The sequence below is a fragment of the Anguilla anguilla genome, chromosome 12 (genome assembly GCF_013347855.1).
Source record: "Anguilla anguilla isolate fAngAng1 chromosome 12, fAngAng1.pri, whole genome shotgun sequence".
NCBI lineage: Eukaryota > Metazoa > Chordata > Actinopteri > Anguilliformes > Anguillidae > Anguilla > Anguilla anguilla.
This window is the reverse complement of record NC_049212.1, coordinates 22,997,380-23,024,116: the sequence shown is the minus strand read 5'-3', so window position 1 is coordinate 23,024,116 and position 26,737 is coordinate 22,997,380. Positions and strand designations below refer to the sequence as shown.

Genomic DNA, 26,737 nt, shown 5'->3' with positions numbered 1-26,737 from the left:
TCTCGTACCCTTGCTGTAATTTAGGCCTGGAATTACGAGCCAGTGACAGCCGTGCCACAGAAAGGCGAAGTAGTCAGGAAAGACTGCAGGCCCACACATTTCCATTTCTGCACAGCTTGTGTCAGAGACGAATGAGGACTGACAGTAATAATCCACTGACACTAATGAATCTGCTATCCTCTGCATTTGCAGCAATTAAGTCTGTATGAGTCTGTGATCACTGGCTGCAGATATATGAGTACACTCATTTAGCCATTTAGCCGTCTCCCTCTTTCTATCATACTGTGTTTCTGTGTGTGGACCTTAAATGCCAACCTGAGACATTGCATGTTAAAAGGATTTAGCATATTACTCTTATTCCCTGAATACCGTTTTAAAACATGTCTGACAGTGTGATTTTCTAAAGGTCAGAATTGAGGGTTGCTTATAATTATAACCACTTTCCTCACTTTTTCATTTTGTAATGTGACTATGCACATACTACTCTACTGGTAATGGAAGTCTTTCAATTGAAATAAAAACCCTGAGGTTAGTAAGAGCCATTTTTATTGGCAGCCGATAAAATAAACACAAGAAATGCTCAAGGGAGCCCTGTATGATAACTATAACATAGAAGTGGATCGCTTTTAATTATCTAGCAACAATCTGGGTTTATCAAATAGAAACACAATGCAGCAAATGGGTGTTAGAACAGCTTTATTGAAACAATGAGATTCTTCTTTTCTTCTACAAGCAACTGTAAAATACAGTCCTGCCCATATGAACACAATATAGTTGTACAAAGCCAACCCCATTGTTCCGTACCAAGTTATAGAAAAAAAAAAATCTCATGGGGAGAAAAAAGTGCAGATATTACTCGCTGAGGAGTAACTATGGAAACACATAGGAGTTTAGGTTTTTCGTTTTTAAATCACAGCTTCATTGTAATGGCCTGAACAAAAATAAGCATACAGCACCAGTGACCCACATGGAAGTTCTGATTCTTTTCTTCCGGAACACCATTCTGAAATAGACCCTCAGGTCAGCCAGCACTGCATGGCTTGGACTGCAAAGAAGGCACAAAGATCTCCAGTCTCAGTTCCAAAGATAGACAACCCCAAATTCTGTTCATTCTCCCGGGTCTGGCCGGGTCTTCTCCTTTTCTAACATGTCTTACACGTGCCCACACATGCACGCAGAGAAGAGGCTATCGTTTTGCACTGATGTAGGCACTTGAAGTGCCCAGATGGCACAACCTGAAGTCGATCCAATGTACAAGTCACGTAAGGTTTCTCCATCATCTAGGTGCGACGGCATACATTGTTTTTAACATTCTTTATTTCTTATTTGTTTCTCTTTATGCTGTTCAGGACAGCTCATGTTTCAATCATCTTGAGCAGGCACAGACAATCAAGGCCCACTCGCATCAATGGTGAAACTATTAAATCTACAGCAAAAAAGAAACTACTTAAAAAAAACTGAAAATACAAAATAAAAATGTAAAAGTACACTTTGAACAAGTTAATTAGTGATAAAACCTTGCAACCTCAGGTGTATATCAAAACAGAGAAATGACCATGAGTCTGTAACATTCTGAAAATGTGGCTATACAAAACATTTGTTTGCAAAGCACCATGAAAAATTTTGGAGCTATATAAACACTAAAACAAAAAAGCCAGTTGTTTCCCAATTAGAACTCAAATAGTTTAAAAATAAAAACAAAATTTTAATAGCAGGTAAAAACTAAATAGATTCCAAAGGCACATAATTTGTAAAAATCAGAGGGGGGGATTCCTCTTTTGAATAAGAACATCAATGGGGCCCTCGTTAACTCGAACGATTTCTCAAGGTTCTGCGGTACACCAGAGGTTTAGACAGGAGTATGATGATCATGAATAGATCATCTAACATCATCCAGTTAGGACTCTTCAACCCTGGTCCAGTTGATATACAACCTAAAGAGAGCCTCCCAGCTCTCTTTAAACAACCGAGCACACAGCATCGAGAGAGAGAAAAGGCTACACAGGCTATGTCAAAAGGCTGATTGAATGAATCAGGTGCCTAGATGGGGGTTGGTTAATCCATGATGACACTGCACAAACATAGACCAGGGTTGAACCGCCCAAAGCAAAGTATTAGGCCTACATCTATTACAGCCTATGGGTTATGCCCTAATATGCTCGTAAGTTATACATCAGAGTACATAGCTTATTCAAGTTCTGAAATGCATCTTCCAGCAGAGCTCCTAAGAGACATGATTGTCATCTTAGATTCAATGGGGAAAAAAAGCACACGGTTTCTCCACAAACAGTACAGTAACAAAGCACTTGACTGAAAAGGATAGTTAAGTTGTGAGACACCATGGGTGTCCACAATTTCTTTCTTTTTAAAAAAGCACAGCCTGTAATTCTACTAATACTGAAAAAAGAAAAGGGCTCAAAAAATCACAAGAAATACAAGTACAGTATGTTGCTTTCATTACATGACATGCTACAAAGTTTCCTAGTAAACATTTTTTTTTAAAGTACAGGACACAAAAAATAAGTATGATGGATTCGTCCTCGCAATTCTTTTTTTTTTTGTTTAAATCTGTTTTCAGTAGAAATATATACATTCATTACATCATATGACAAATAACTGAAGCAAAGCCAAGGCAGAAGGAACATTTCAAGTTTGAATCTCACCCATAAGGGCCAGTTCCAAAAAAAAAAAAAAAAAAAAAAAAAACAACTTGCAATTTTCTACTGTTGGGGGGGGGGGGTGATGACTTTGTCATTAGTTATCTCTTCAAACAGGCAGAACTTAAAAAAATGTGTAATATCATGTTACCACAGCCTTACGAGGAATGTGGAAAATTTGGCACTAAAAATGTATGCTAAGCATTTTAAGTGTTAGTCTGCCATTATATCAAAGCTGTTCCTGCAAAACAAGTTTTATAAACTGTTGCCTGATATATTTCAACAAATTTAATTTTAACAAGTTGGATTTGAAGACTCGCAGTCTCATTGGGTCTGTGATAATAATGGCTGATTGCCACCAGTCTGCATTTCCTCTCCTGAACAAGTCTGTTAATACTGAAAGTGAGCATACAAGAGAGCACTGAACACACGAGGGGGCACAGGTACATTGAGTCTAAGCTGTATTATACCAAACCAAATGCTCTCAAAGCCATTTTGGTGATACTCTTATGCTCTGTGATTCTACTACAGAGCAAATATTAGAGAGGTTTTCAAAGTCTTGAAAACTACTTAAATGTGCAAAATACTGAAAATAAAACATGATCATGATTTTGGGGAGTTGAGCTTAATCATATATGTGTTAATAGTCTTAACACAGTATTTCCAAGTAGTAAAACTTTGAAAAGACCAGAGATGAATATATTGCACTTAAAATTTGTCCACCAAATCACGGCAGAGCAAGCAGAATAGCTTTATTTTTTGTCATGCAATTAAACACATGATGTGCACGCTCATGCCCTCATGTCTTTTAGTGACACAACTACACTATACTACTGGAAACTGAGGCATCAGACTTTCACTCCGAATAACCACCATTTAACAACAACAACCTTTTTCAGGACCGCCTGCATGGTCCACAACGTTGGATATACCCCTGTAACAAAAGAGGGGAACAGAAGGCAACATGGCGTTGATTTGGTAATGGTTAAACAAAGAACGACGTGAGCTACTGCTGGCACACAAAGCATCTGGGGGAGGAGACCCCGTGAGCAGGTCTTTGATTTTGATTGGCTGAGAACACAGATGGGGACACCTGCCTCAGGTCCTCGTTTGTCTCTCGCTACGACAACGGGGACTGTGTTCCAAACGCTGATCTCTGATTAGGTAGGAAGTGGAGCAGCCACTTCCTAAGCCCTGATCATGAATCAGCAGTGTTGAGGGGAGGAGGAAGTGACATAGAAGGCAGTCTGCCGTATATTGTAAGCACTTCCCATTATCAGCAAATACAGGAACTTTAGGATAAGAATCTTTGAATATTCGTTAGTCAAAATGTGGCCACCCTGCTGGCAGATTCTACAATAAACTAGGAGGTACAAATGTAGCATTATAAGTGGAAGCCTGGCCATCTGATACGAGGCTAGAACAAGGCTCGATGGCTTTGTAAATATCCTATTTCCTCATTCCGTGCCTGGTTTATAATGGCCAACCTTTGCTAAAATAGGCTTTTGTTTTTTTAATGACTTTCACATTTTTCCAAAAGCTACATATCAAGTAGCCAATCAATGGAAATCTCCCTGCCCCTTCACATTAGACAGCCCTGTAACAAAATAAAAAGTAAAATCATATAATGTTACAGGGGTGATTTAGCTAGCTCTGGAAAAAAAAGTGGATTTTCTGGATTATTTTCATTTGCATTCCATCTTTTCTTTCCTTAAAAAGAAGGTTAAGAGCCACATCTCTTAGCCTTCCTGACATTCTCTGGGTTTGGGTTTATTGCACCTAAATGTGCCGAGCACTGCCAAGAGTTGGGGAGAGAGTTGAGTTACTCGAGACTTGAGGCACACAGTGAAATACAGACACAGAGGGTATGGGGACACATGGGCCGTCCCACATCCCTCCAGGAGGGGCTTCAATCCAGGACCACACGTCAGGGGAGGATGGGAGGAGGGGGAGGAGGGGGTGGAGGGTGAGACAGCCGGACGCTCCCTCCTCTCAGGTCATGTAACGGGTGATGGCACGCAGGGCGTAGAGAAGCTCGGCCTGCATACGGGCCTCCATCAGGAGCAGGTTCACATGTACCTACAGCGAGGGTGGGGGAAGGAGAATGGGTCACACAAAGCCAACCAACCACAAAATCCCTTCTTAAGACTGTGCAACTTTAGCTCTTTGACATTCCAAGTTTCAAGTTTATTTCATTTATATAGCACCTTCCATGCAAAAAGCAGCTCAAAGTGCTGTACAAAAACATATCTTAGCAGATCAATAAGAACATTCAATAAAAGCACACAAAACTTTACACCAAAGACTACAATAAAAATAGAAAAGAAAAAAACAAAACAACAAAACAAATAGAATAAATACATGATAATAAAAAGAATACGGGAGCTGGGGTTGAGTTGTGTAGTCACTATTCAAAAGCTAAATTTAACAGATATGTTTTTAGATCCTTTCTAAAATTGTCATGATTCTGACATGTGAATAGACGGCGGTATGCTGTTCCACGCTTTAGGGGCATAAGAGGAGAAAGAGGCTTCACCAGTTTTCTTTTGGGTCTTTGGTACAGTCAAAAGGCTGGCCTCAGAGGACCTGAGTGTGTGCGCAGGGACATAAGGTGTTAGACAGTCTGTAAGATAGGAGGGCTCTGAGCCATTCAATGATCTGTAGACCAAAGAGAGAATTTACCAAAGAGAGACTTTCCAAAAAATGTACTCTTCTGTGTTCAAGAACTCCAATGCTATGAATTACCAGTAGTGACTGTTAGATTAGCATTAGCACGTTCAGTTAAGATCGTACACCTTTAAGGGAAGCAAGCTATTAATTTAAAGAAAAAAGAAAACACACAGAACTGTAAAACAGAAAAATAGACCAGTTTTGGTATCCTTTATGCTGGCCTGTATTAAAATTGTACAAAGCTGATAATGAGACTGAAGTTAATACTTAATTCTTTCCTAGTTCCCTGTTTTTATAGTACCTATAATGCTGAATTTCCAATTATTCTAATATTGTGTTACTATTTATAATATTCCATAATTTAGAATAAGACATTGTCATATGAAGGTCATTTGGAATACTGTATATGGAATGAGCCATTTCTGAACCTTGGCATAGAAGAGATGGGCTATTCTGTTAATGTTTTGCTAGATACAAACTTTTTAGTCATGTAAATGATCTCATCAGAATTCTTAAGACATCTGTAATGCTTGGCTTGATGATCTGCATGTGTGTGAATGATTTTAAGGATGTGTTGGTGAGTCAATCTATTTGGCAGTTGTCCACTCTATAAAAGAACGATTGACAAATGTTGCAGAAAGTAAAGGAAATGCATGGACACTTTGGACATGGTCTCCATGTGTCAGTGCACCTTACATGAAATTTCAAAATTAATTTATAGTCGGCTGTGTTTACTCATGGAAATGTAAAAAGTGCACACCAGTTAGTGGACACCTTTACCAAAAAAAAGACAAAAGAATTTCATTTTCCCTACTGTCAGTACCGAAAAACATTTGTAGAAAGCCCAGATACAGGAAATGCAACCCCCTTGACCCCGCCATGCTCAGTGACTCCCATACAGGGCTCTGATCTGCCACGCCCTCACCTTCTCAGAGTGGCGGAACTGGCGCCAGTAGCTGTCATACATGCGCCGCGTGGTCCTCTCTGGGTAGCAGGTCACCGTCTTGATGTAAACTTTTAGACTGCGCTCCAGCAGCTGGTTGACCTCTCCATAGTCATAGTCATCATATCTGCAGCAGAGTCCAATTCTCATGTCCGCACAATTTAATTAAGAGACAACACATGCACACGCATACGCACACACACACGCGCGCGCACACACACAGTCAGAATGTACAGGTATGAGACCCCACACCAGCACACACGACAGAGGCGAAAGAAGCGCAGGGCGTCCTCTTACCTGATGCCGTACATGCAGTGCACGTAATTGAAAAGGGCCCGCCGCAGCATGGTGGTGTCCACGTCCTCGTGGCTGGCCATGTTGTAGTAGGTCAGGTTATACACCGTGCGGAACTTCTCGTCCAGCAGGTGGCCAATATCCGAGTACAGCCGGTTGACCAATGAAAAGCCGTGATCTTCCCAGGAATAGTCCTGCCAAAGCAAGGAGCGCTGTGAAGGACGGCTACAGCTTGCAGCACAGTTACACCATCCACAATTTCAACAATACCTCAGTGATGTGTAAAAAGCAGTACTCACATTACATGAGGACCACAGGGAAAATCGCTTTAAAAGTGCAAAGGAAGGCTAAATCAGTCAGTTTCCTAATATAACTCAAACTATGGTAATGATAGTCAAACCATAACTGAATTCATCATATTGCAAAAGTAGCACCAAGAATTTTTTATTGATTTTTTCATACTATTAGATGCAATTCAGGTTAGTATTATGCTCAAAAGTAACAGCAACACTTTGGCTGTAGTAAAAGAGTGGCACAGAATGACCAGCACAGCTAGGTGCCCAGCTTTAAGACAGCACTGACGAGGCTTCAGATGACATAGTTAAGACTGCAGCAGGAGATTTCAGGGCTTTGGGGCTCAGCTCTTTCACGGTGTGAGAGCCTTTACCGGCTGAGCCATGCAGGAGCCACACTTGATTTTAAATTACATTAGACGCCGCTGTGAGGGTGGATCACTGACTGCCACTTGGGTTTGTCACAGTTCTAGCCTGCCTGCGCTGTGGCTCACCTGTGCTGTGGCACAACTATACTGTGGCTCATTTTTATTCTACCTCACCTGTATTCTGGCTCACCTGTATTCTACCTCACCTGCATTCTGCCTCACCTGTATTCTGCCTCACCTGTATTCTGGCTCACCTGTATTCTACCTCACCTGCATTCTGCCTCACCTGCATTCTACCTCACCTGTATTCTGGCTCACCTGAGCTCTGGCTCACCTGCATTCTGCCTCACCTGTATTCTGCCTCACCTGTATTCTGGCTCACCTGAGCTCTGGCTCACCTGTATTCTACCTCACCTGTGCTCTGGCTCAGCTGTATTCTACCTCACCTGTATTCTGGCTCACCTGAGCTCTGGCTCACCTGTATTCTACCTCACCTGTGCTCAGGCTCAGCTGTATTCTACCTCACTTGTATTCTGCCTCACCTGTATTCTGCCTCACCTGTGCTCTGGCTCACCTGTATTCTACCTCACCTGTGCTCTGAAGGTTGGTGGGTTGTCCTCCCCATGCCTCGCAAAGTCCTGGTAGCCAAAGGTGGCATCCTCCACAAACCGAGACACTTTCGATGATGGCACCACTTCGTCTTGGAAACCTGTTTGAATGCACCACACCAGGATATCAGAATAAAGAAATCTACACAGACCATTTTGTTCCCGTTCATGAACCTCACAGGTAAGCAAATGCAATGTTTACACAGTTTCACGTCACAGCTTACACAAGAGAGAATGGCGGCAGCACCGTTGCCAAATGTGCAAAATGATTTTCAAAAAGTGCCAACTCAAAGCCTCAAGCCTTTGTTCACCTCCATTCTTAATGCAGTTACAGCAGCCCAGACAGATGCTGGCTGTTTAACTGCATTACTCAAGGCCGGAATGGGGGCTGGGGTGGTCTTCTAATGAAGACAACTGGCTAGATTCAAATTTGCCCGAAAGGCGAAAAAAGGGGACCAGTGACGCAGACTCTGTCACACATGATCCCGCTGTTGCACAAGCACATCTGCCCACCTGGCTCGCACACAGGGACGGGATACAGATAAAGAGGTTTGCGGAGTTTCGCAATCCAGCGGCTCTGGCGGGTAATGCGCCGGTGCCTAGCAACGGCAGCGTGCGAACCGGGGCTGGCGGGGACCCGACGGCGTCCCGCGCCTCTCCGTTTGTTCTGCTCCAGCGACGTTTGAGTCGCACACAGAAACGTCATTGGACCAAAACGCATGAAAGTGAATCGCACACGAAGGAAAAGCCGTATCAGCTGCCCTATATACCCCTACGAGAGCAGATCATCCACCCGCAGGAGAACACAATGTCCGGATTCAGCCAATACTCCAACAGAAGATTTTCCAGATTCCAACTTTTGCTGATCCACAATATCCTACTTTAATGTCACAAATAAGATTAATTAATGAAACAGAATTAGGTTATTAGTGCCTAGATATTCTGCCCTGTCTTTTTATCTCTGTGAGGGTATAATTGTGTACATACTGATCCATTGTATGTATCCGTGTATGTATGCCTGTATGTGAGTACATCTGTGTACCCCTGTATGTGTGCACACTTGTTTGAGCTTTTGCGTGTGTCAGCATGAGCATGTACTTCCAACTGCAGCACACGGTTAGTACCTCCAGATCCCACCAGGAGGCTCTCCTTCTTCTCCTTTTCAAAGCGTGTGGCCATCTCCTCCTGCGAAGCCTCCTCATCCTCTCTCTCCTCCAGCAGCCTCTTCATCCTCTCCATCAGGGCCTCCAGCTCGCTCACAGAGTCCACCGTCTGAAACGCATGCCCCCGCCATCAACACGCGGCTGTTCAGAGCACCCGCTACTCTTCTGCACGGCACAGAGGTGCTTTAGAGCTGCCAGTCAATGCTATCAACACTGACCAAACAGAGGCAGCAGCAGTACGGTTCTGTTCTAATGATCGAGGTGCATAACCGCTAACGTGAGTAGAGTAGGCTTATGAAATGGCCCTTGACCTCTGACATCCCAGGGCACACACTCTCCCCTGAGAGTATCCAGGCGACTCAGCCAAAACAGCTGTGCCTGCGCTATGAGACCCTTGTTTGTTCCAGCAGGATCTGACTAGGACCCGTCAGAGGTACGCGGGGCTGTGCGGTGCGGACGACTCACCCCGAGGGCGGAACTGCTGAAAGGGACCTCCTCCAGGCTGTTGTCATTGGCCAGGTCGCACGAGCACACGTTGCTGACACCCATTTGCTGGAAATTGTTGGTGTTCTCCCCATCAGGTTCGGGGTTGATGCCACTGCCGAAGACAAAGCTCGCCAGGGCATGGAAATGGGCAAGAAGCACCACTGCGTGGACCAGCTCTGCTAAAGACCAGCTGTTCTCTCCCGTTTTCACCAGATTCTAAGAGTAAAAAGAAAAGACAGATGGAGATGGAGAGAGGAGAGAAGATGAAGGTGTTCCCTTGCTTCAATCAATGCATTGTTTCCTAAAGTTAATGAAACATACATTGCTTATTTTTAAGATGTCATGGGTATAACTCTGAATGTATGTGTGCGTGTGTGTGTGTGTGTGTGCTACCTGTATGTGGTCCTTGGTGATGAGCCAGGGTCTGTGTGCGAGGAGCTTGTTGATCTCGTTGAGGTTCCTCAGCCGCTGGGGAGCGTACTGTAGGCCATTGAGCCACTCCACACATACACCCATCTGGTAAAACTCCTGAACGTGCATCTTCACCAAGAACGAGCACTGGTGCCGGGCGGCTGCCTGCGGGGACCAAGTCAGCGAGCTCATTGCCAAAAACCCATCATGGTATCCCGATACTACTGCTGAGCAATATCAACAAGCTTCCATTTCCTACCTGATATCGGCTAACAGTTATCTATCTTTACTAGATAACTAATCTAAACGGGGTGTCATGAAGTATATTAAGCATGAAAAATAATCGGCAGGAATTCTGTTTAAGAAGCTACCAGTAAATATCCCTTTTGCGACCTGTGCACACAGTACATTACGTGGGCAGCACAACTCACCATGATAGCGATGTAGTGGCGGTAGTGCAGTGGAAGGGGCCCGTCCATCCTCAGCAGGTAGAACTGGCTCCTCAGGAAGGACTCCAGGTAGTGCGGGTGAAGGGCCATCACCTGGGTCAGGTGGTCCACGCGCCCGCTTGTAGAGTACTCCTCTGCCAGGAGCAGGATGGTGTGGCTGTCCACGGGCGTGGCTTCTACAATCTGGAGAAAGTCGGGGGTGACCGTGAGCTATTGCATCAACTTCAGAGTTCAAATGAGGCCAAGAACTGGGTGGGGGCGGGGGGTGGGGGGCGGGGGGGGGGGGGGGGGGGTGGGGGGGCTAGAAGGATCTGGAAATCATTTATTTGATTGGTTTTTCAGGGTGACTTGAATGGTTTAGGACACAAATCACACCACGTTTACTGTTCTTTAACAAGAGTAAATCAGGTAAACAGGATTACTTTAATGCCATGGTGGCTGGCTATATAAGAAATTAAAAACAACTGTGTGTGTGTGATCAGGTTGCTAGCTGTGTGCTTAGGAGGTCAAACTGAGTACTTTCCCTGTGTAACATAAATGTATAATGACTGCTTAGCTTCAAACGGATATAAATGATGCATGCTACATTACTTTTTCAGAGAAATGTCCAACGGTAGGTATCCAACCAGGGTACCAACCCCAAATTCTGTAGCATCAATAAAGGTCATAAGTAAATTCAATTGCAACTTCAGGGAGGGGGGATAATATATTTGTCACTGGAAATAAAGAAATCCATCTAGGCAGGAATGCCCCACTACAGAAGGTGCAAATCACTGGCAAACTTATTGTGCAGCGCAAATACAGAAACAGCACACAGAATGAAAGAATGTGACCAGGAGAGGACTGCTGGACTTCAGTCTGATACAGGGGCCTTGAACAGGAAAGAGAGTAGATCAGATAGAGGAGGGGAAAGAAAGTGGGTGAGATAGAGGAGGGAGAGACAGAGCGGGTGAGACAGAGGAGTGGGAAAGAGTGGATGAGGTAGAGGAGGAGGGGAAGAGACAGTTGGTGATATAGAAGAGAGGGAGAGAGAGTGGGTGAGATAAAAAAGGGGGAGAGAGTGGGTGAGACTGCAGATGAGCGAGGGGGAGAATGGAGGGAGAGGAGAAAGTGCAGGAAATAAAGGAGAGGAGGAAGAGGTAAAACAGCAGAGAAGAGAGTAAGAAAGAATATACAATCAAGAAAGTAGTGAGCTGAAAGATAAGGGTAGGAAAGGAGGGAGGGGGAGAAAGAGTGGGCTAGATGGAAGGTGAGAACAGAAGAGAGTGTACGGGCAAGAAGAGAGAGACCGGGTGAGAAGAGTGAGAGAGAGCGGTCAACAGAGACGAGGGAACTGGCAGAGAGAAGATGGAAGCCAAATGGAACTTACCTCATTTTCTGGAATGAAGGAGCTGGGGCCACTGGTGAGTGGACGAGGGACTTTCATTCCCTTTTCCTGTTATAAACACAAAAAGAAAGAGGGAAAGCTTTGTCAAAGTATGAAAACAAGGCTTACAAAATTACACTTACAGCCTCATCTGACAACAGTGTTTCCTAATTAACTGTTGAAATATAGTCTTTAACAGACATAACATGTATGAACAATGTCCAAACACAACAATAATCACACACTATCTTAATATTACTCCAGTAACAGACAACACAGACGGCACAGCCTGATTTTGGCACAGTCATGTAAACTGCAATGAACTGAAAATAAACATGGAATTCTCGTCATCTGCTCTGCCCTGTATTCCAATACCAACAATCAATGTTTCCGTATAAACATGTGAAGCAACAAAATCATTTAAATCCAACCAGGAAAAACAGCTCTGGCCTCAACTGACCACAGATGAATTTTGATAAATAAAAGCATAAATATCTAGGCTTATATTATGTATCAAAATCTAAATTTGTACATTGGTGCTACAAATGGAGATTTTCAAGGGTGACACTAACATATTCAATATTCAAAACCTCTGTGCTCGAGTGTCTAGTGACATTAGTAAAACACCCCTTAATTCCAGATCTAACCCAGGGAAATTAACAATTGTAAGACAAATGGCAGATTGGTGAGAAATATGAAGTTCAAGCTTGAAGAGACAATCAATACTGGAATGCACAACACACCTGCCCAAAAACCCCCAAATCCAGTTCATCAGGATCTCTCCAAAATATCTACCTACATAATTTTGAGTGAATTTTAAGAGATATACTAAACATGGTTTAAAAAATTAAAAAAAAAAAAAAAAGATCTTTAAGTTACATTTCTCTGGGACAGCTAGCCCATTGAATCCTGCATCTTTGGAACACAGGACATTTCAAAATCTGCATTTTATACAAATTCACTTGCATTCAAATAAGATTTCTGCCACAATATGCCAACTGACAATAATAACACAATAAACGTCTCTCATTCATAATTTTATTAGGATACTTGCAACAGAAGCGGGATGATTAGCGGGATGAAATAAAATACAAAAAATTATCAAAACAATTCTTTGTCACACAGGCCAATAATAAAAATCCCCTAGGAGTGATTGCTGTTTTAATTTACTCATGTTGAGCAAGCTAGCTAGAGCATGACATCTCAATTTTGACTTTTTATTTAAATTAAGGGCTTTCTCTTCAAATCTCGCTATGGTACCAACGGCTGAGTAAATATTATGCTCAATAAACAGCAGACACCAAAACACAATTGCCTCAAGGAAACAGGAGTAAGTATTGTTGTGGTTCAAGTCTGGGTCATTGCTCCTTGTAATATCTGTGTTTATAGAATGCAGCGTATTCTTCCCCTCCATTTTTGCTCTTTTTCCAGCAGAAAAATGCAGAATCCTGTGTTAACACAACCACTGGGGGAGACCTGAAAATGTTTTGACAGATTATGGAAGTTTTACACCAAAGCTACCAGCAATCTGATTTCCTTTATTTATCGCATATTTGTCATGGCTTCAGATCTTTAGACAAAATTCTCTATTAGACAAAGGGAAACTGAGCAAACAAAAAACACCATGAATTCTGCTCTACACCACAGAATTCTTAAGGAGAATGTCTGGTCATCTGTCCATGAGCTGAAGCTCAAGTGTAATTGGGTTACGCAGCAAGACCATGATACAAAACACAAAAGCAAGACAACATCTGAATGGTTGAAAAGAAACTAAATTAAAGTTTTGGAGTGGCCTAGTCAAAGTCCTGACTTGAGATGCTGTGGCAGGACCTGAAACAAGCAGTTCATGCCCGAACACCAACCAATTTGACTGAATTAAAGCAGTTCTGCTAAGAACATTGGACTCAAATTCCTCCACAGTGATGTGAAAGACTGATATCAAATTATAGGAAGCGTTTGGTTGCAGTTATTACTGCTAAAGGTGGAGCACACAGTTATTAAGCTTAAGTGAGAAACTGCTTTTTCACATGGCTGATATGGGTGTTTGATAATTTTTTTTCATTAAATAAATGAAATAATACATTTAAAAATGTGTTTAGTGTTTACTCTGTCAAAAAGATCTGAAACCATTCAGTGTGACAAATATGCAATAATAGAGGAAATCTGGAAGGGGCCAAATACTTTTTCACAGCACTGTATCTTATAACCTGCCACCCACAAACGGACTAGCATTAGGCTGAAGTCTTGCAAAAATAAAAGGGACAATTTAGCCAAGTCTGGCAACACAAATATTTATCCAGGGATTTCTGGCATCACAAGGGCCTATAATGGGTGCAGTGATATAGACGCTAATGTAATTACATGTTACATATTGCAATGCAACTTAATACCTTGAAACTACAAGAAAATTGACCAGGTCTTATGTTAATGTGTCGTACACGAGGAATGTGAAATAAAGTCAATTGTAAATAAATACTTGTCCGATCAGCACAATTATCTTCTGGGCGTTATTTTACAGACTTTTGTTGTTTTGTACTAGCTGTGATGGCACATGGTACAGTAAAACCTAGGCCCACTGCAATGTCTATTAACTAGGCCATTTGCTGGATAAAATATAAACACTTAGGCAGACTAAAATAGACTATGGAACACTGCATATTCAGTGAAAAGAAAGCAGGCTGTTCTCTCCATTCAGCAAAACTTAGACACAATTTTGCATTTAGAGAAGGGGAATCTCTTCATGCCCGTTATTTACATAACATATTCATAAGAGAAAATAATAGCCTAAAACCTTTGCCTCCAGTAACAAACCTTTAAAGGTATGCTAAACTGCACTCCTGAAGTTCTGGACTGTTGCCGTTAGTCAAAGTAGGCCTAAGTCAATTTGAGAAAATGCAGCAAATGGAAAGTTGCAATATTTATCTGAATGAAAGTGTAATCATTTCCTTTATGACTGACAAATGAAATACAGCTTTATAATTTCTGTTTTAATGTTTGAGGGTAAAGTAAAATATGTTTACACTTCAAGCAAAAAAAAGGTGTCGGACAACGCGTCAGTTGGCCAGGAGACACGTTCCGAGCCGGTGAGCTCATCTCCCCGTCCGTCGTCACGGGGGCAGGGTGTCACAGGACTCAGACACCCCTCTCCTTTTTCCCCTCTGGGGAACGAGCCAGCGTAGTAGCCCCTCCTTTCCGCCAGCCCTTTAACATTTCCACCACAGCAGACCGTATGCACATTAGCCCCAGCCGTGACGGCACAGAAAGTGCAGAGCAAAGAAACCTCCATTACTCACACTTCATTTTACAAGTGGGTTAAACAAGGGGCACCTTACAACACGCTGCGTGTGCAGATAAGACTCTCCCACACTGCATCCCGGCCTAGTTACACGCTAGCAGTGCCTGTGTTTTTGAATTGTCAGCCAAACCTATGTGCGAATTTGATCTCTCGTTGGAACATCGCAGAAACTCTTTGTAACACTTTTACATGTTTCTTCTTTTTATATTCTTGTTTTTCACACTTTCCTCCTGGACATCTGTGCTTTATTGCAACAGTACAACTTGCAGCAGCTGTTACAATTCTTTGCAAAAGGACAAAATGTACAGAATATATAAACAGTCCAAATCAGCTAAATGGCAGACTGTTGTGCAGCTGAGAAGGAGGAAAAACAAGACCGGAGTGTCCAGAATGTTCCTGAAATATGCTTGTGAGCATACGTGCATGCGCTAGTGTAACTTCTTGCAAGATCGTGGTATACAACGGCTATGAAAGCTGTGATCAGAGATGAGGTGGATGGGACAACAAGTCTTGTGCCAAGCATATGGAAAATTACAACACTTTCCCCTTTGCCATATTCACACCACTGGTGTGGACCAACGGCCTTGTGCCGCAGAGCTTTGCAGAGCATGAAGGATAGCGCACTGCTCTCCTTCACTCTGCACACACAGACTGGCCTGCTCCAGCAGAAACCAAATGTGTAACTGTTTCTGGAACACCTCTGATTTATACGGAGTTAAGAAGTCCCTTTCTCCCTCTGTGTTGGCTTTATGAAGATGCGACTGTTTACACATCCTTCAGATAAGAACAGTTCGACAGTTCTGCCCACAGGGGATTGTCACGAGTATACACACACACACACACACACACACACACACACAAAGGCAGGAAGACTGAGGAAGCTGTACAATAATCACAGGCTCTGTTGTTCTTTGGTTCTTGTTGTGAGAAAGCCACTGTTCTTAATGTCCCTACACAGGCCGATAAACTCAAAGAAACGCAAGCGTCATTGTTCTAGAGCTAAAACAGCAAGGTTATAAAAACATGCCCCCATCTGGGTCAATGTTGCATTCTGAATATTTAAGGAACAGGAAAAAAAGTCTTTACATCTAAGGAAGTGTCTTTCCTTAGGCAAAAAACATGAGAAAATGACACGTCTTACATTTCCTCTTTTAATCAATCAAGGAAACTATAACCATAGATTAAGTATAGCTTATATGTTATGCAGGATCAAACAGATTATAATTAATGACACATTATTGACATTTCATTGCTATATGTTGGCTTTTTTAGCACTCATGAACCAATTCTAACATTTGAAAAGGTGAAGGTGTTCACAGATCCTCCTTCCCCTCTCTGAAGCTTCTTAGTATTTCTGAGACATTTCTGGTGATGACATTATTATCATAATTCAGTCAAAATATTTTTCAAAAGGAACATGTGATTGCCAAGCCACAAGAAAAACTTGTTTTCCCACAAAAAATGTTTTCCATAAAGTGTGAAGATTTTACAGAAACAAATCATCAACGTTTTATTATAATAGCTGACTTTCAAACGATATGGTAACTGTCGATCAGGAAGTCATAAGGGCATCGGTCACAGCATAAACAAAGACACTAGGTCTGCGTTGACTGGAAAGACAGGATTGACTCATGTGCAACAGTCAAGTCGCGGTGGCTCCACCCTACCTTTGGCAAACATGGATATGAAGACAAACCCACTGACCCTGTTTATGAAAACAGCAAAACCTGGGCCTTTACCATTATGGTGGGTCTTCTACCATGGACTCGTATATGAGGGCACGGGTATGATGGCAATACATGAGGCAGGGGAGAGATCCAGAGGTCCCTGACACTTCTCAAGTGTTTCTCCATGTTTGTGTTTCACAGATTAATTTGCACACAAAGTACCATTAGTTATACGAAGCTTTAAAAAAAAAAAAAAAAAAAAAAAGCCACAAAATGGACTAATTTTTATTATCACTTGGTCTTAACCATTTCCTAAAGACTCATGTTACCTTACATAAGATGTTGATTCTGCAACAAGACCAGTGCACTGAAAGCCCAGCATGGAAACATTCAGCCCTCCAACCCAAACAGGCATCAAAATAAAATATTTTTTAAAAAACAAGGCTCTTTCAAAGACCTTCAAAAACGACTTTTCTCCAGCTAGCTGCTGCCTCCTCCCCAATCCAATTCAAATAAAAACCAAGCCACATTAAATTTACATTGTGGAGACGGCATGTTGTAAAAATGGCTACCTTGTTCATAGGCTTTGCTGACATTCCCAAATAACTGAGGTGCTAGTTTAACTGCCCCAGATTAAATTCCTAGAGATACCAGAGGTTTCGGGTTGCAGGACTGCACCCCGGACACAGAGCGCCCTGCGCAGTCTGGCTAACCTCGCCTTGACCCTTTCCTTTTGAAGAAGACCCCCATGAAATATCACAGCATCAGCCCCATGACTGCACTCAGTGAACCAATAGAAAGGGGCTGCTTGTTTTTCCTTTTTAGTTTGATACAGAAAACACAGGACAGGCGGCAAGCTGAGGTGAACTCGAAAACACTGATAAAGAGCGCAGCTCCAGTGTTATCTCCTGATAAAGCTCACACAGTCTCCCAGCCCTCTCTCCCTCTGTCTCTCTCGCCTACATCTGAACTCATCAGTTATAGCCCAATTAGCGCAGGCAGTCCAAACTCCAGTTGGAAAAACACTGCGGGACAATGCCGGGCTTTGTGGCTGCTGCCGCTGCCGTCGCTGCTCCGGCTGCTGTTGTGTAAATGGAACGCTATTTAAAGAGCAAAGATCGCAGAATGCACCGGTGGCCCCCGCCAGCAAAGGAGCACGGTGGAAAACAAAAACCGGCGTCGAGAACAACCCCTGCGTTTTTCAGTGCAGAGACGTGCCGCGATTTACCAAACAGGCTGGGCTGTTTTCAGTCCGGGCTGACGTGTTTACACTGCACTCTCTCCTCAGCCATGTATCCCAGAGTGCTTCACTCAGAGGGAATCAAAGCGTCAACCGCAGGTCATTAAGGAACATCATTCCCTATGGGGTTTCAACTCTGTGTGTGGGGGGGGGGGGGGGGGGGGGGGGCATGGGGAGGGAGCCTGTTTACCACAACACCGCAACAGTAAAGCAGTCATAGTGGGTGTGATTGATTGACAAGTATGGGGGTTGAGGTAAATGGGAGGGGTTTCGCAGAGAGCCCTAAGAACCTAATTTAATGACAAAAAATAATGAAAAAAGTCAGAAAGTAAAAACGCACAAACGACCAGGCCCAGAACTGGAGAAAAACAAGCCTCGTGCACTAGTCTTTGCCAGCTTATCTCCCAAGGGTGACACATTTGCATGCGCAACCACAAAGTGACATAAATCATGCTCCCCTCCTCCCTACCTCTCCAAAGTGGAGTTTCTACAAGATTGTTGTTTTCAGGCTGTGTGGAACTCAGAGCCTGGCTGGGGGCCAGCTCACAGTCACATGACATCAGTGGAGTCAGCTTTCCAGCCAATCAGGGCCCGTCTGCCAAAGGAGACCAGACACGCAGGCCAGAGGCCCCGAGCAGAGGTATCGCAAGCAAAACCTTAACAGTCCAGCTGAGGGAGAAGGGGAAGAGTATCTGAAAGAGTCCAGAGTCAGATTAACCTGCTCAGCGGCTACTGCTGAACAGCAGTCATCAGCATCAAAAAGCACAGTGACAAAGGTCCGGTTTCCTCTGCAAAACTAAGTGCCCAGAAACAGCTACAGCTACAGGTCTGACACAGAATGAGCCTTCAAATAAATCTGTAAGCGTGTCCTGTAAAGAATTTGGAGATTATAAACAGAAATACATTTCTGAAAATGAAAATCAAAACAGTCCTTTTTAAATTCTTCTCACATGAGAGGACCAAATATTTCTGTCAAGTGAAAGGACTGTGAAAACAGAGAGGCAAATTTGAACGGTTACAAAGAACAAGTGTAGTGACGCAAAACCGAGTGTGACTGCGTCCAAGGGCACAGGGAGGTGGACTGGAGGACGTTGTCTGAACCTCCCCCGTACTGGCCGGGCCCCCAGACTCCACTCCTATGCTCATAACATGGAGAGAAGCAACGAAAAAGTGCTGATGACAACCTATCAGCCCTTCCCTCTTTTCCTGTTTCCAGATAATGGGACAGACTTGCTACTTAATTTCTTTAGTGCTTCACAATCCACAGTAGAGGCAAAAGGACATAATGGCTTTTCCCCCTATTCTGCCCAGGAACAGTTCCAACACCTGTAGACAAACCCCCAACCCCATCAACCCAGCCAGAACTAGAGTGGGGGTGTATTGAGCCCAGATACGCCACCACTGCGCAGTTGCCCAGCAGGCCTGCCGAACCTCCAGGGGTCTGAAGGATAAAGGGGAGACCGAAGCACGTTGGAGGAGCAACAGAAGCCTCTCCTGTGGGGGAGCAGGGGCCAGGAATGCAGGAGAGGCTGCGGAGGCCTGAGTGCCAGGGGCCTGCCTGCGACTCCAGCACAGGAGTTACATAATCCCCATTATACAGCATCTATCAAGGGCCCTTTAAGGGGGACAAGGGGCTCTGGTCAGCCCAAGCATTAGCACATGCACAGCTAAACCCAAAAAATAAGTCAATTTTTTACAAGCAAATGAGCCTTATATTCAGATGTATTTCTATTACTTTTTTCTTTTTCTTTTTTTTTTTTACAAAATAAGACAAAAAGCTTGCCAATGAGGTGAGACAGTTTGGCTCATTGCCAAATTTACCAATGGGGTAAGACAATTTCACTTGTCCAGCAAAAAGTAACTTAAAACAAGCTCATATTTTTACTTGAGAGAAAGAAAAATATTTCCATTACAAGACTAAAACACTTTTAAGACAGGTTTTTCTCCCCAGTGTATTGCTTTTTTTCATCTTATAAACAAGCGATAAAGTATATAATTTGCTTTATCATCCTAAAGACACCCCCCCAAAAAAAAAATTAAATAAAGTCAAAGAAACATCCTTGATAAGCCTGCTTTTAATCAGTGAAACAATGGGAGTTGATGGGGACAGCCATCCACACCTGTAGCCTACCTACAAAATCCTCATTAGATTGGGGTAGACCACAAAGAAACAGAGTGGGATATCACTGGCACAGGCAGAGCCTCTTCAGCTGCATTGATAGTAGGACCATTAGTCACAATGGCCACTGAGTCACTCACAAGTCTCAATTTCAATGGATTTGGGCATACCCAATTAAAAACAAATGGTCAAATTTGCCTTTTCACACCATGACTGTTTTCCATTCTACTCCACTGTTTTCCACTGCCTGAGGCCCCAGTCCAGTAACTGTACTGCAAAGCGAACATCCTCACAAGCACGACCTTGGTTTATAACCTGTGCTGTGTGTAAAGTCCAGTATACGTTCAGGCTAGACGTGTGTCTGTTTGACAATTCTGACAGATCACGGTAGGAAATGGCATCTGCATCTGGGTTTGACCCTGAGCTGCCAGTCAGATAAAAGTTCCTGTAGCCTGCAGATGGCATTCAGCAGAAACTGGCAGCAGTGTCACAACAGATAGTTTTCTGCATTTTACTACTATGTACCAACATCGTACTGCGTCAACAACATACAGTGTATCAGTGTACCTACTTCTTTTCACATTGTTTCTAAACCCGCTACTGAATTATCAAAAAAAAAAAACTGTGAATGGACACCCTTGAAGATATCAACTTTGCTTCGAACACACCTATCAGAAGTTTTTTTTTTTTTTTTTTTTAAGTTTTACAAAGTTATCTTAAAAGCAAAAAGTACACTACACAGTGTGCCAGGCTTGTGCACAAATTTTCATTTTCACACTGTGTCCTGTGCAGGCTGTCTTCAGTCTGCACTTCCCTTTGAAACAGTGCCACAGAAAGCAGAGAAGGAGCCCAGCGCAAGGTGGATCGGTCTGAACCACGGCCCAGCCAAACAAGACAGGCCGGCCGGGCACATTCCGCAGGCGGGCGAACGCAATACGACCGTCTCGCACCACGCAGGCGCCTGCGGTGCCACCGAAACGCCCCGCCGCGCACTCTCTTAACCAGCTGAGCTGGGACGGGTCATCGAAAGGGACGCGACACCCGGTCTTCCTGGAAACCGGATGTGCCGTACAGAGTCCCCGCGGCGACGCCAGTGGAAACTCAAACAGCACTCCAGGAGGCCTCGGCCTCTGGTCTCACCTCCACCCGCTTCTATGGGAAACGCGAGCATATGTGCAGTTACGCAACAGGCCTCTGTTTGTCCTTTCTACAAACAGACAGACAATTTCCTGTGAATTAAGTAGATAGAGTCTAAAACCCGAAATCTCCCCCGCTGCCACCGGGTTGATCGGTCAGGCCCTTTCCATCACAGGAGCATCATGGGTATTTTCCTGTTCTTGCATCAGAATCGTCGCAGCTATTTCCGCAACAGCTGGCGGAATGAGCTGACAGAGAGGTTTTCCTGTTTGCAGTTAAGCGCTCAAGAGAGATACAGATAGAGTGGTTTCAGAGTGACCTCCCTTTCACTAATCATTTTACTAGATTCACTTGAGGGAAAGTCTGTTGAAGATTTAGACTGCAGAAAGCAGTATTCTGGAGTCGGTTAGAGTACTGAACATGTCACCACAGAGTTTTCGCTTCAATTATGGCTGCAGTTAATAATGCTGCAATTAAGCCCTCAGCAAATTAAAAACACAAAAAATGACCAGGGCAAGGTACGCCAGTTAAGCCATAGCAGTGAGTCACCTTGAATAAAGGCTGCTGCTAAGCAAATAGTCTAAAGAACATAATAAAATTAAGTAATTAAGTAGCATGCTGTACCCAAGTAAGTGACCTTGGCCTTTTAGCTAATTCAACAGGCCCTATAAGAGGGCAGAAGTATGGATAACATGTAGCCTAGCATGCAGCATGTATACTAAAATGGCCCATAGCTACACACATTCCACATGCGTTGTGTTTAATGAACAGAAAGCTACTTTTTGACCCGTGGGCCACCCCTCTCCATGAAGTCTCCATGTTACCAGAAACTTCTATACAAAAACAATCCCAGAGTGAGTTACTTTGGTGTTTAGCATATGTCAAAGTGGCCTTTTCTTAAATACTGAATGTTTTGATGTGAGTGTTCAAGGCAGCTGTTTCTGTTCAACTATTTGCTGCCAGTTACCACTGGATTTGTTTCATCACTTCTCGGCATTGTGGAGAAGTTATGGCAAAAATAAGATTATGTATTTCTTTTCTGCTGTAAGAGTCAGACCCAGACAAACCACACTGTGTAAATTTGGACAGATTTATCATTTTTGCATGTTTAAAGATTTTTTATTATTTTATTTTTTACTGGTAAAATCTCTTTTTGCCATTAAACAAGTCAAATAAAATAATTATCTACAGTAAAGACAGGGACATTATTTGTATAGGTTATTCAGACAAACTTTTAAAATCATGTTGTTCAATGACAGTGTATTTTTCAGTGTTGTATTTACATTTGTTTGCCGTTTCCTTTCATGCAAGCGAGCTTGGCAGCTGCGGGTCCCCTAAAACAGGAAGTGGGATGGCTGGTGTTGAATCAGCAGCCTGGGCTCTCTGGCTTTCCAAAGTTTGGCAGCGAATCAACAGAAGGATTATATTCCAACAATAGCGGTTTTACAAAGAGAGGAGAGGGGTAAAACTTTCTATAATGTCCAGGAGAAAGAAAAAAAAAAAACATTCCGACATTCAGCCAAATAGCTTCTCTTGTTAGGCTATCGCTTTCTTGGTTTTGCAATTTTTTAGATACCAGAATGATCGTCTCCCACTACAAACTTTTCACTTAACAAATCTGTCTAATTGCATTATGACTGCCTCTCTTTTGAAACCTTGTAAAACTTGCAACATGCTAGTTTTATACTGCACCCAGAAGAGCATTTGTTTTCCTAGCAAAAATGGGGATCAATGTGCTGTTTAGTTTGTAATTCTCAGCAAAACGGAATTTATTCATGTGTTTATCAAGACAAGTCAGATGTCTGTGGAGTTTGTCCCTACTCCCCTCCCCAATTATATGGGCTGTGCATTCCTGCTAATTTAATTTCCCTGTAAAGGAGGGCATCTCTGGACACCACCTTTTTTAGAACTCTTTCACAAGGACTTTGCAACCCTCAGCTCCCAACCCCCAACTAAAGGACTACAAAAACAAGTCACTGAGCACAGGAACATGACCTCACCCTGTGCATGCAACAGAGACATTCGCAGTGACTTGAAAACCACAGACTTACCACAAGGGTATCAAACACTGATAGCAGAACAAGGTAATGAGAAGATAATGACAAATCTGAGCCCAACTCAGTAGCAGGCATATAAAAATCTGATCAGCAACTGCAGTTGTGTTAAATGTCACACCTCTGACAATACTGTATACTATTTGCACTTTAAAAACGACCAGACACAAAAAGCTTCTAACTTTACACAAGGGTTTTCAGCCATTTAATTTTCTGTCATTGCTAAAAATGCAATACCTTTCATAAATTAAATTTCTGGTTAAAGCACACAAAACAAGATTAAAAAGTTATTTAAAAGGCAAGGCACTATTTTGTCATTCCAACAAGCAGGATCAAATAAATAACCTACTTCACTGGCCATGCCTTTGCCCACCAAAGCCCCTTAAAAGTTGCCAGTGTAGAATTCAGCAGGTCATGGCACACATTTCACATGGCACACATTTCACCTGAAGCCCATCTGAAATGCCCACCCTCTGGGGCATTTTGCATGTGTGACAGAACTACTGCAGCACAGACATGGGGCTCCTGACACCCTCTCAGTCCTGCATTCCACACTGGACCTCGAAATGCCCTCCGGCCACTCAACTGTCCCACTGACACCCAGGAGGACCCAATGAATGATCCACTAAGCAATGTGCGTAACTGTCCTTATTTCAACACTGCAGGATCTCTGGTCACCTCTTGCAATAAATGACCATAGTAACCCAAGTGCCCGCAATTGCTCAATGAAACACAGCTTGTTTAAAATAAAAGGAGATAATACTGAGTGCACTGCTCACCCCTTGTGAAAAGAAGTGCATCCAGTATAAGTGGGCCATGTGTGTCCAGGATGAATAATGACAGCTAAAAATAGAGCAGGGCAGAAAGGACTGCGTTTCATTTCCATCCCCACAATTTTACAAGTTGCATTACACACACCATTAACAGCGCCCAATTAACAAGCGCCAACAGTTCAATGCCCAGACATGTGTCAATGCCCAGATGTTCCCTTTCATTATAAAACCTGGAGCTCATGGCAGGCAGCGTAACACTGGGGTCTTTCAGCACTAATTACGCAGTCCTTTTCACCAGCTTAAGTTGTTTTTTCCCCCTCGGTTTTGCTAACGTAACTAAAGTACTTCTTTTAGGATTTCCAGAACGTCTACCAAACCAGTAACGTTATCTGTGCTCACCCCCTGCCCCCACAGACCCAATTTTGATTATAAAAGAATCGCAGTATCGGCGTTGTTTTGATTGGCACATGTAATACACCAAAACATCTAATAAGCTATAGGCTATATAAGCAAAGCATTGTGAATAATTTGTCATAAAAAGCCTGCAGAAGTCGAACATTTAAAAAATACAAGAGTCTCACGGCGTTAACTTATTCCACCAATGAGACCGGATTTGTGAGCATTAGCTAACACAGCTAGTTAGCTTGCTCCGCGATTCTGATATGCCGGAGCTTGAAGAACCGTGCAAGTTCAGAAAGGGCACAATATTGTATTCGCTTGTAATTTAACGCTGATAAATAAAATGAAAAAACCACCATAAAGCAAAAGAATCGACAGAATAAATGCGCAAAATTCATCGGCAGCAATCTAGCATTCTGTCTGACCAAGCCAGTTTCCAAACTAAGATCTTGAATAAACTGTATCATAAAGTAATATGATAGTTAGCCAGATTAAAGAATATTCAACATTGAAGCTGAAGGATAAACTGAGCTTGTTTACCTTTTTTCTGATCACTTTTTGACAGTTGTTACAGATGAGATAGGAGTTGGTAGTGGAGAGAGAGTCGGCACTGACATTCATTCTGGTTGCTGGTGAGAGAGCACAAATTGAATGCTTTGTTTCAACTAAAGCTGGTTGAAAGGCGCATTTTTCTTGAAATATTACAGAGTTCTGGCAGACATTTGTGGCCGGTATTTGGTGATGGGGCTGTCTTATAGCTGTTATTAAGAACGAGGCCGGTTGTTTGATGGCTGGTCGAGACTCCTTCCCCTGCGCTCTCGCTCCCCACACAGCAACACTTTTGGAGCTGCAAGTTTCCAACTTTAGCCCGAGCAACATTAAAACACGCCCACCAGCCAATCGCTTGGCTCAGGGGGCGTGGTGCTGATTATGGCGACTGTACCGGTATGCAAAACTCCGTATTAAACGATTATCTCAACGTTAAGCACAAACATATATTATGTGGCATATCCACAACTACGCCAACTAACATATTCATTAAAACGTGATGCATCTCTGAAATCATACCGATTTGTCTACTTGCACTGTAATGACTCTGACCGGCTACATCTGCATACCCTTCTGACCCTTCTTTGCATGTCTGCATTTGTGCTGTTTAATGTTTCTGATTTGAGTAGCTTTCAGAGACAAGCCCACTAGGATTTTCTCTGATTTGTGGACCCTATGGACAATAAAATTGCAACGCAATATAATAACCAGACTGATGCCAATGCTAAGGTATCTGAATAAAAATATTTTTCTTCATGGAGACAGGGGAACATGCGTGTTTGGTGAGCTTCTGCATTTCTCTGTATAAAACAAAAAATATGTAATATAATTGAGTCCAGGGAGAGAGAGAGAGAGAGAGAGAGGTTGTTTTATACATTACATTTACATTGTAAAACTCTTTGATTATTCTGGAGATGAACTCTCCTCCCTCGCTTTGTGTTGAGACCCCAAACAGCTAGAAATCACGGAAATATATTAAAAGTTATTTAATATAAGCAGTAATGAAATAACACATTTTACATTATTCATGTTCCTAAATTGTATGCTTCTCTGCTGTGAAATATAAAACGAGGTCAAGAGGGAAAGGGCTATCCAAATGTATTATTTTTATAATGGGCATTGTTTATGTTTTACATTAGTGTGTGTCTTGTGCACACATGAATAAATAAAATAAAAAATAAAATAAATGAACAGTTATTTTCACCAAAGATGTCCGTATGGTGAGATTCCATAAATATGTTTTCAGTATGTGTATCTTGGTTTGCACAGTTTTCTTGAATCCGTACTTTAATGATGTTGCATGTTGCACTTGCTTGTCTGGGAATGTTTTAACAAGGTATTACTGGCCATTTAAATCAGGTGAATGCACTTTTGTTCTCCTTCATTATAAGTCATTCTGGAAAAAAAGTGTCTGCTAAATTCATGTAATTTGAGTTTTAAAAGTTAGCTACATGTTTATGATATGTTTGCGTATTACTACTGCAAGCCCAAGATTTCAGTATTTAAAGATGACCAGAATTTACATTTTCTTTGTTATTGGTTTTATTTTTGCAAATAAAGCAGTGCCTGACCAAGGAAGATGTTATTGAAAAAGTTTGAGTTATAAAATATATAGTATCCATTAAAAAGATCATTTTAAAAATTAAGTTTGCATTGTCACGACAAAACCAGGCCACATAGTTCCCCAACAAATTGAAAAACAGCTTTTCTCTGCCCCTAGAGTTTTTCACCCAGCAACAACATGATGTCAGCAGAAAGACTGTGTGACCAATCACAGGGTTGGCTGTGGAGAAGTG

The 26,737-nt window shown here is 42.6% G+C and overlaps 1 protein-coding gene across 1 annotated transcript; it reads right to left on the bottom strand.

Annotated features, from left to right (window-relative positions):
• Positions 1–679: 679 nt before the first annotated feature.
• Positions 680–25,230, bottom strand: LOC118209770 (sestrin-3-like). The gene is made up of 10 exons (XM_035385387.1): positions 24,933–25,230; positions 11,712–11,777; positions 10,325–10,525; positions 9,876–10,058; positions 9,462–9,698; positions 8,958–9,105; positions 7,816–7,934; positions 6,568–6,758; positions 6,253–6,397; positions 680–4,736 (listed from the first exon to the last, which is right to left on the bottom strand). Exons 1-10 carry the CDS (start codon positions 25,011–25,013, stop codon positions 4,650–4,652), a joined length of 1,458 nt encoding a protein of 485 aa, XP_035241278.1. The 5' UTR covers positions 25,014–25,230; the 3' UTR covers positions 680–4,649.
• Between the last annotated feature and the right edge of the window lie 1,507 nt (positions 25,231–26,737).

Coding starts and splice junctions, on each gene's coding strand:
- LOC118209770 (XM_035385387.1), bottom strand. CDS start 25,013: ATGAATGTCAGTGCCGACTCTCTCTCCACTACCAACTCCTATCTCATC. Junction 11,778..24,932: donor AAAAAGTGATCAGAAAAAAG/GTAAACAAGCTC, acceptor TGTTTATAACAG/GAAAAGGGAATGAAAGTCCC. Junction 7,935..8,957: donor CCTCCTGGTGGGATCTGGAG/GTACTAACCGTG, acceptor GCATTCAAACAG/GTTTCCAAGACGAAGTGGTG.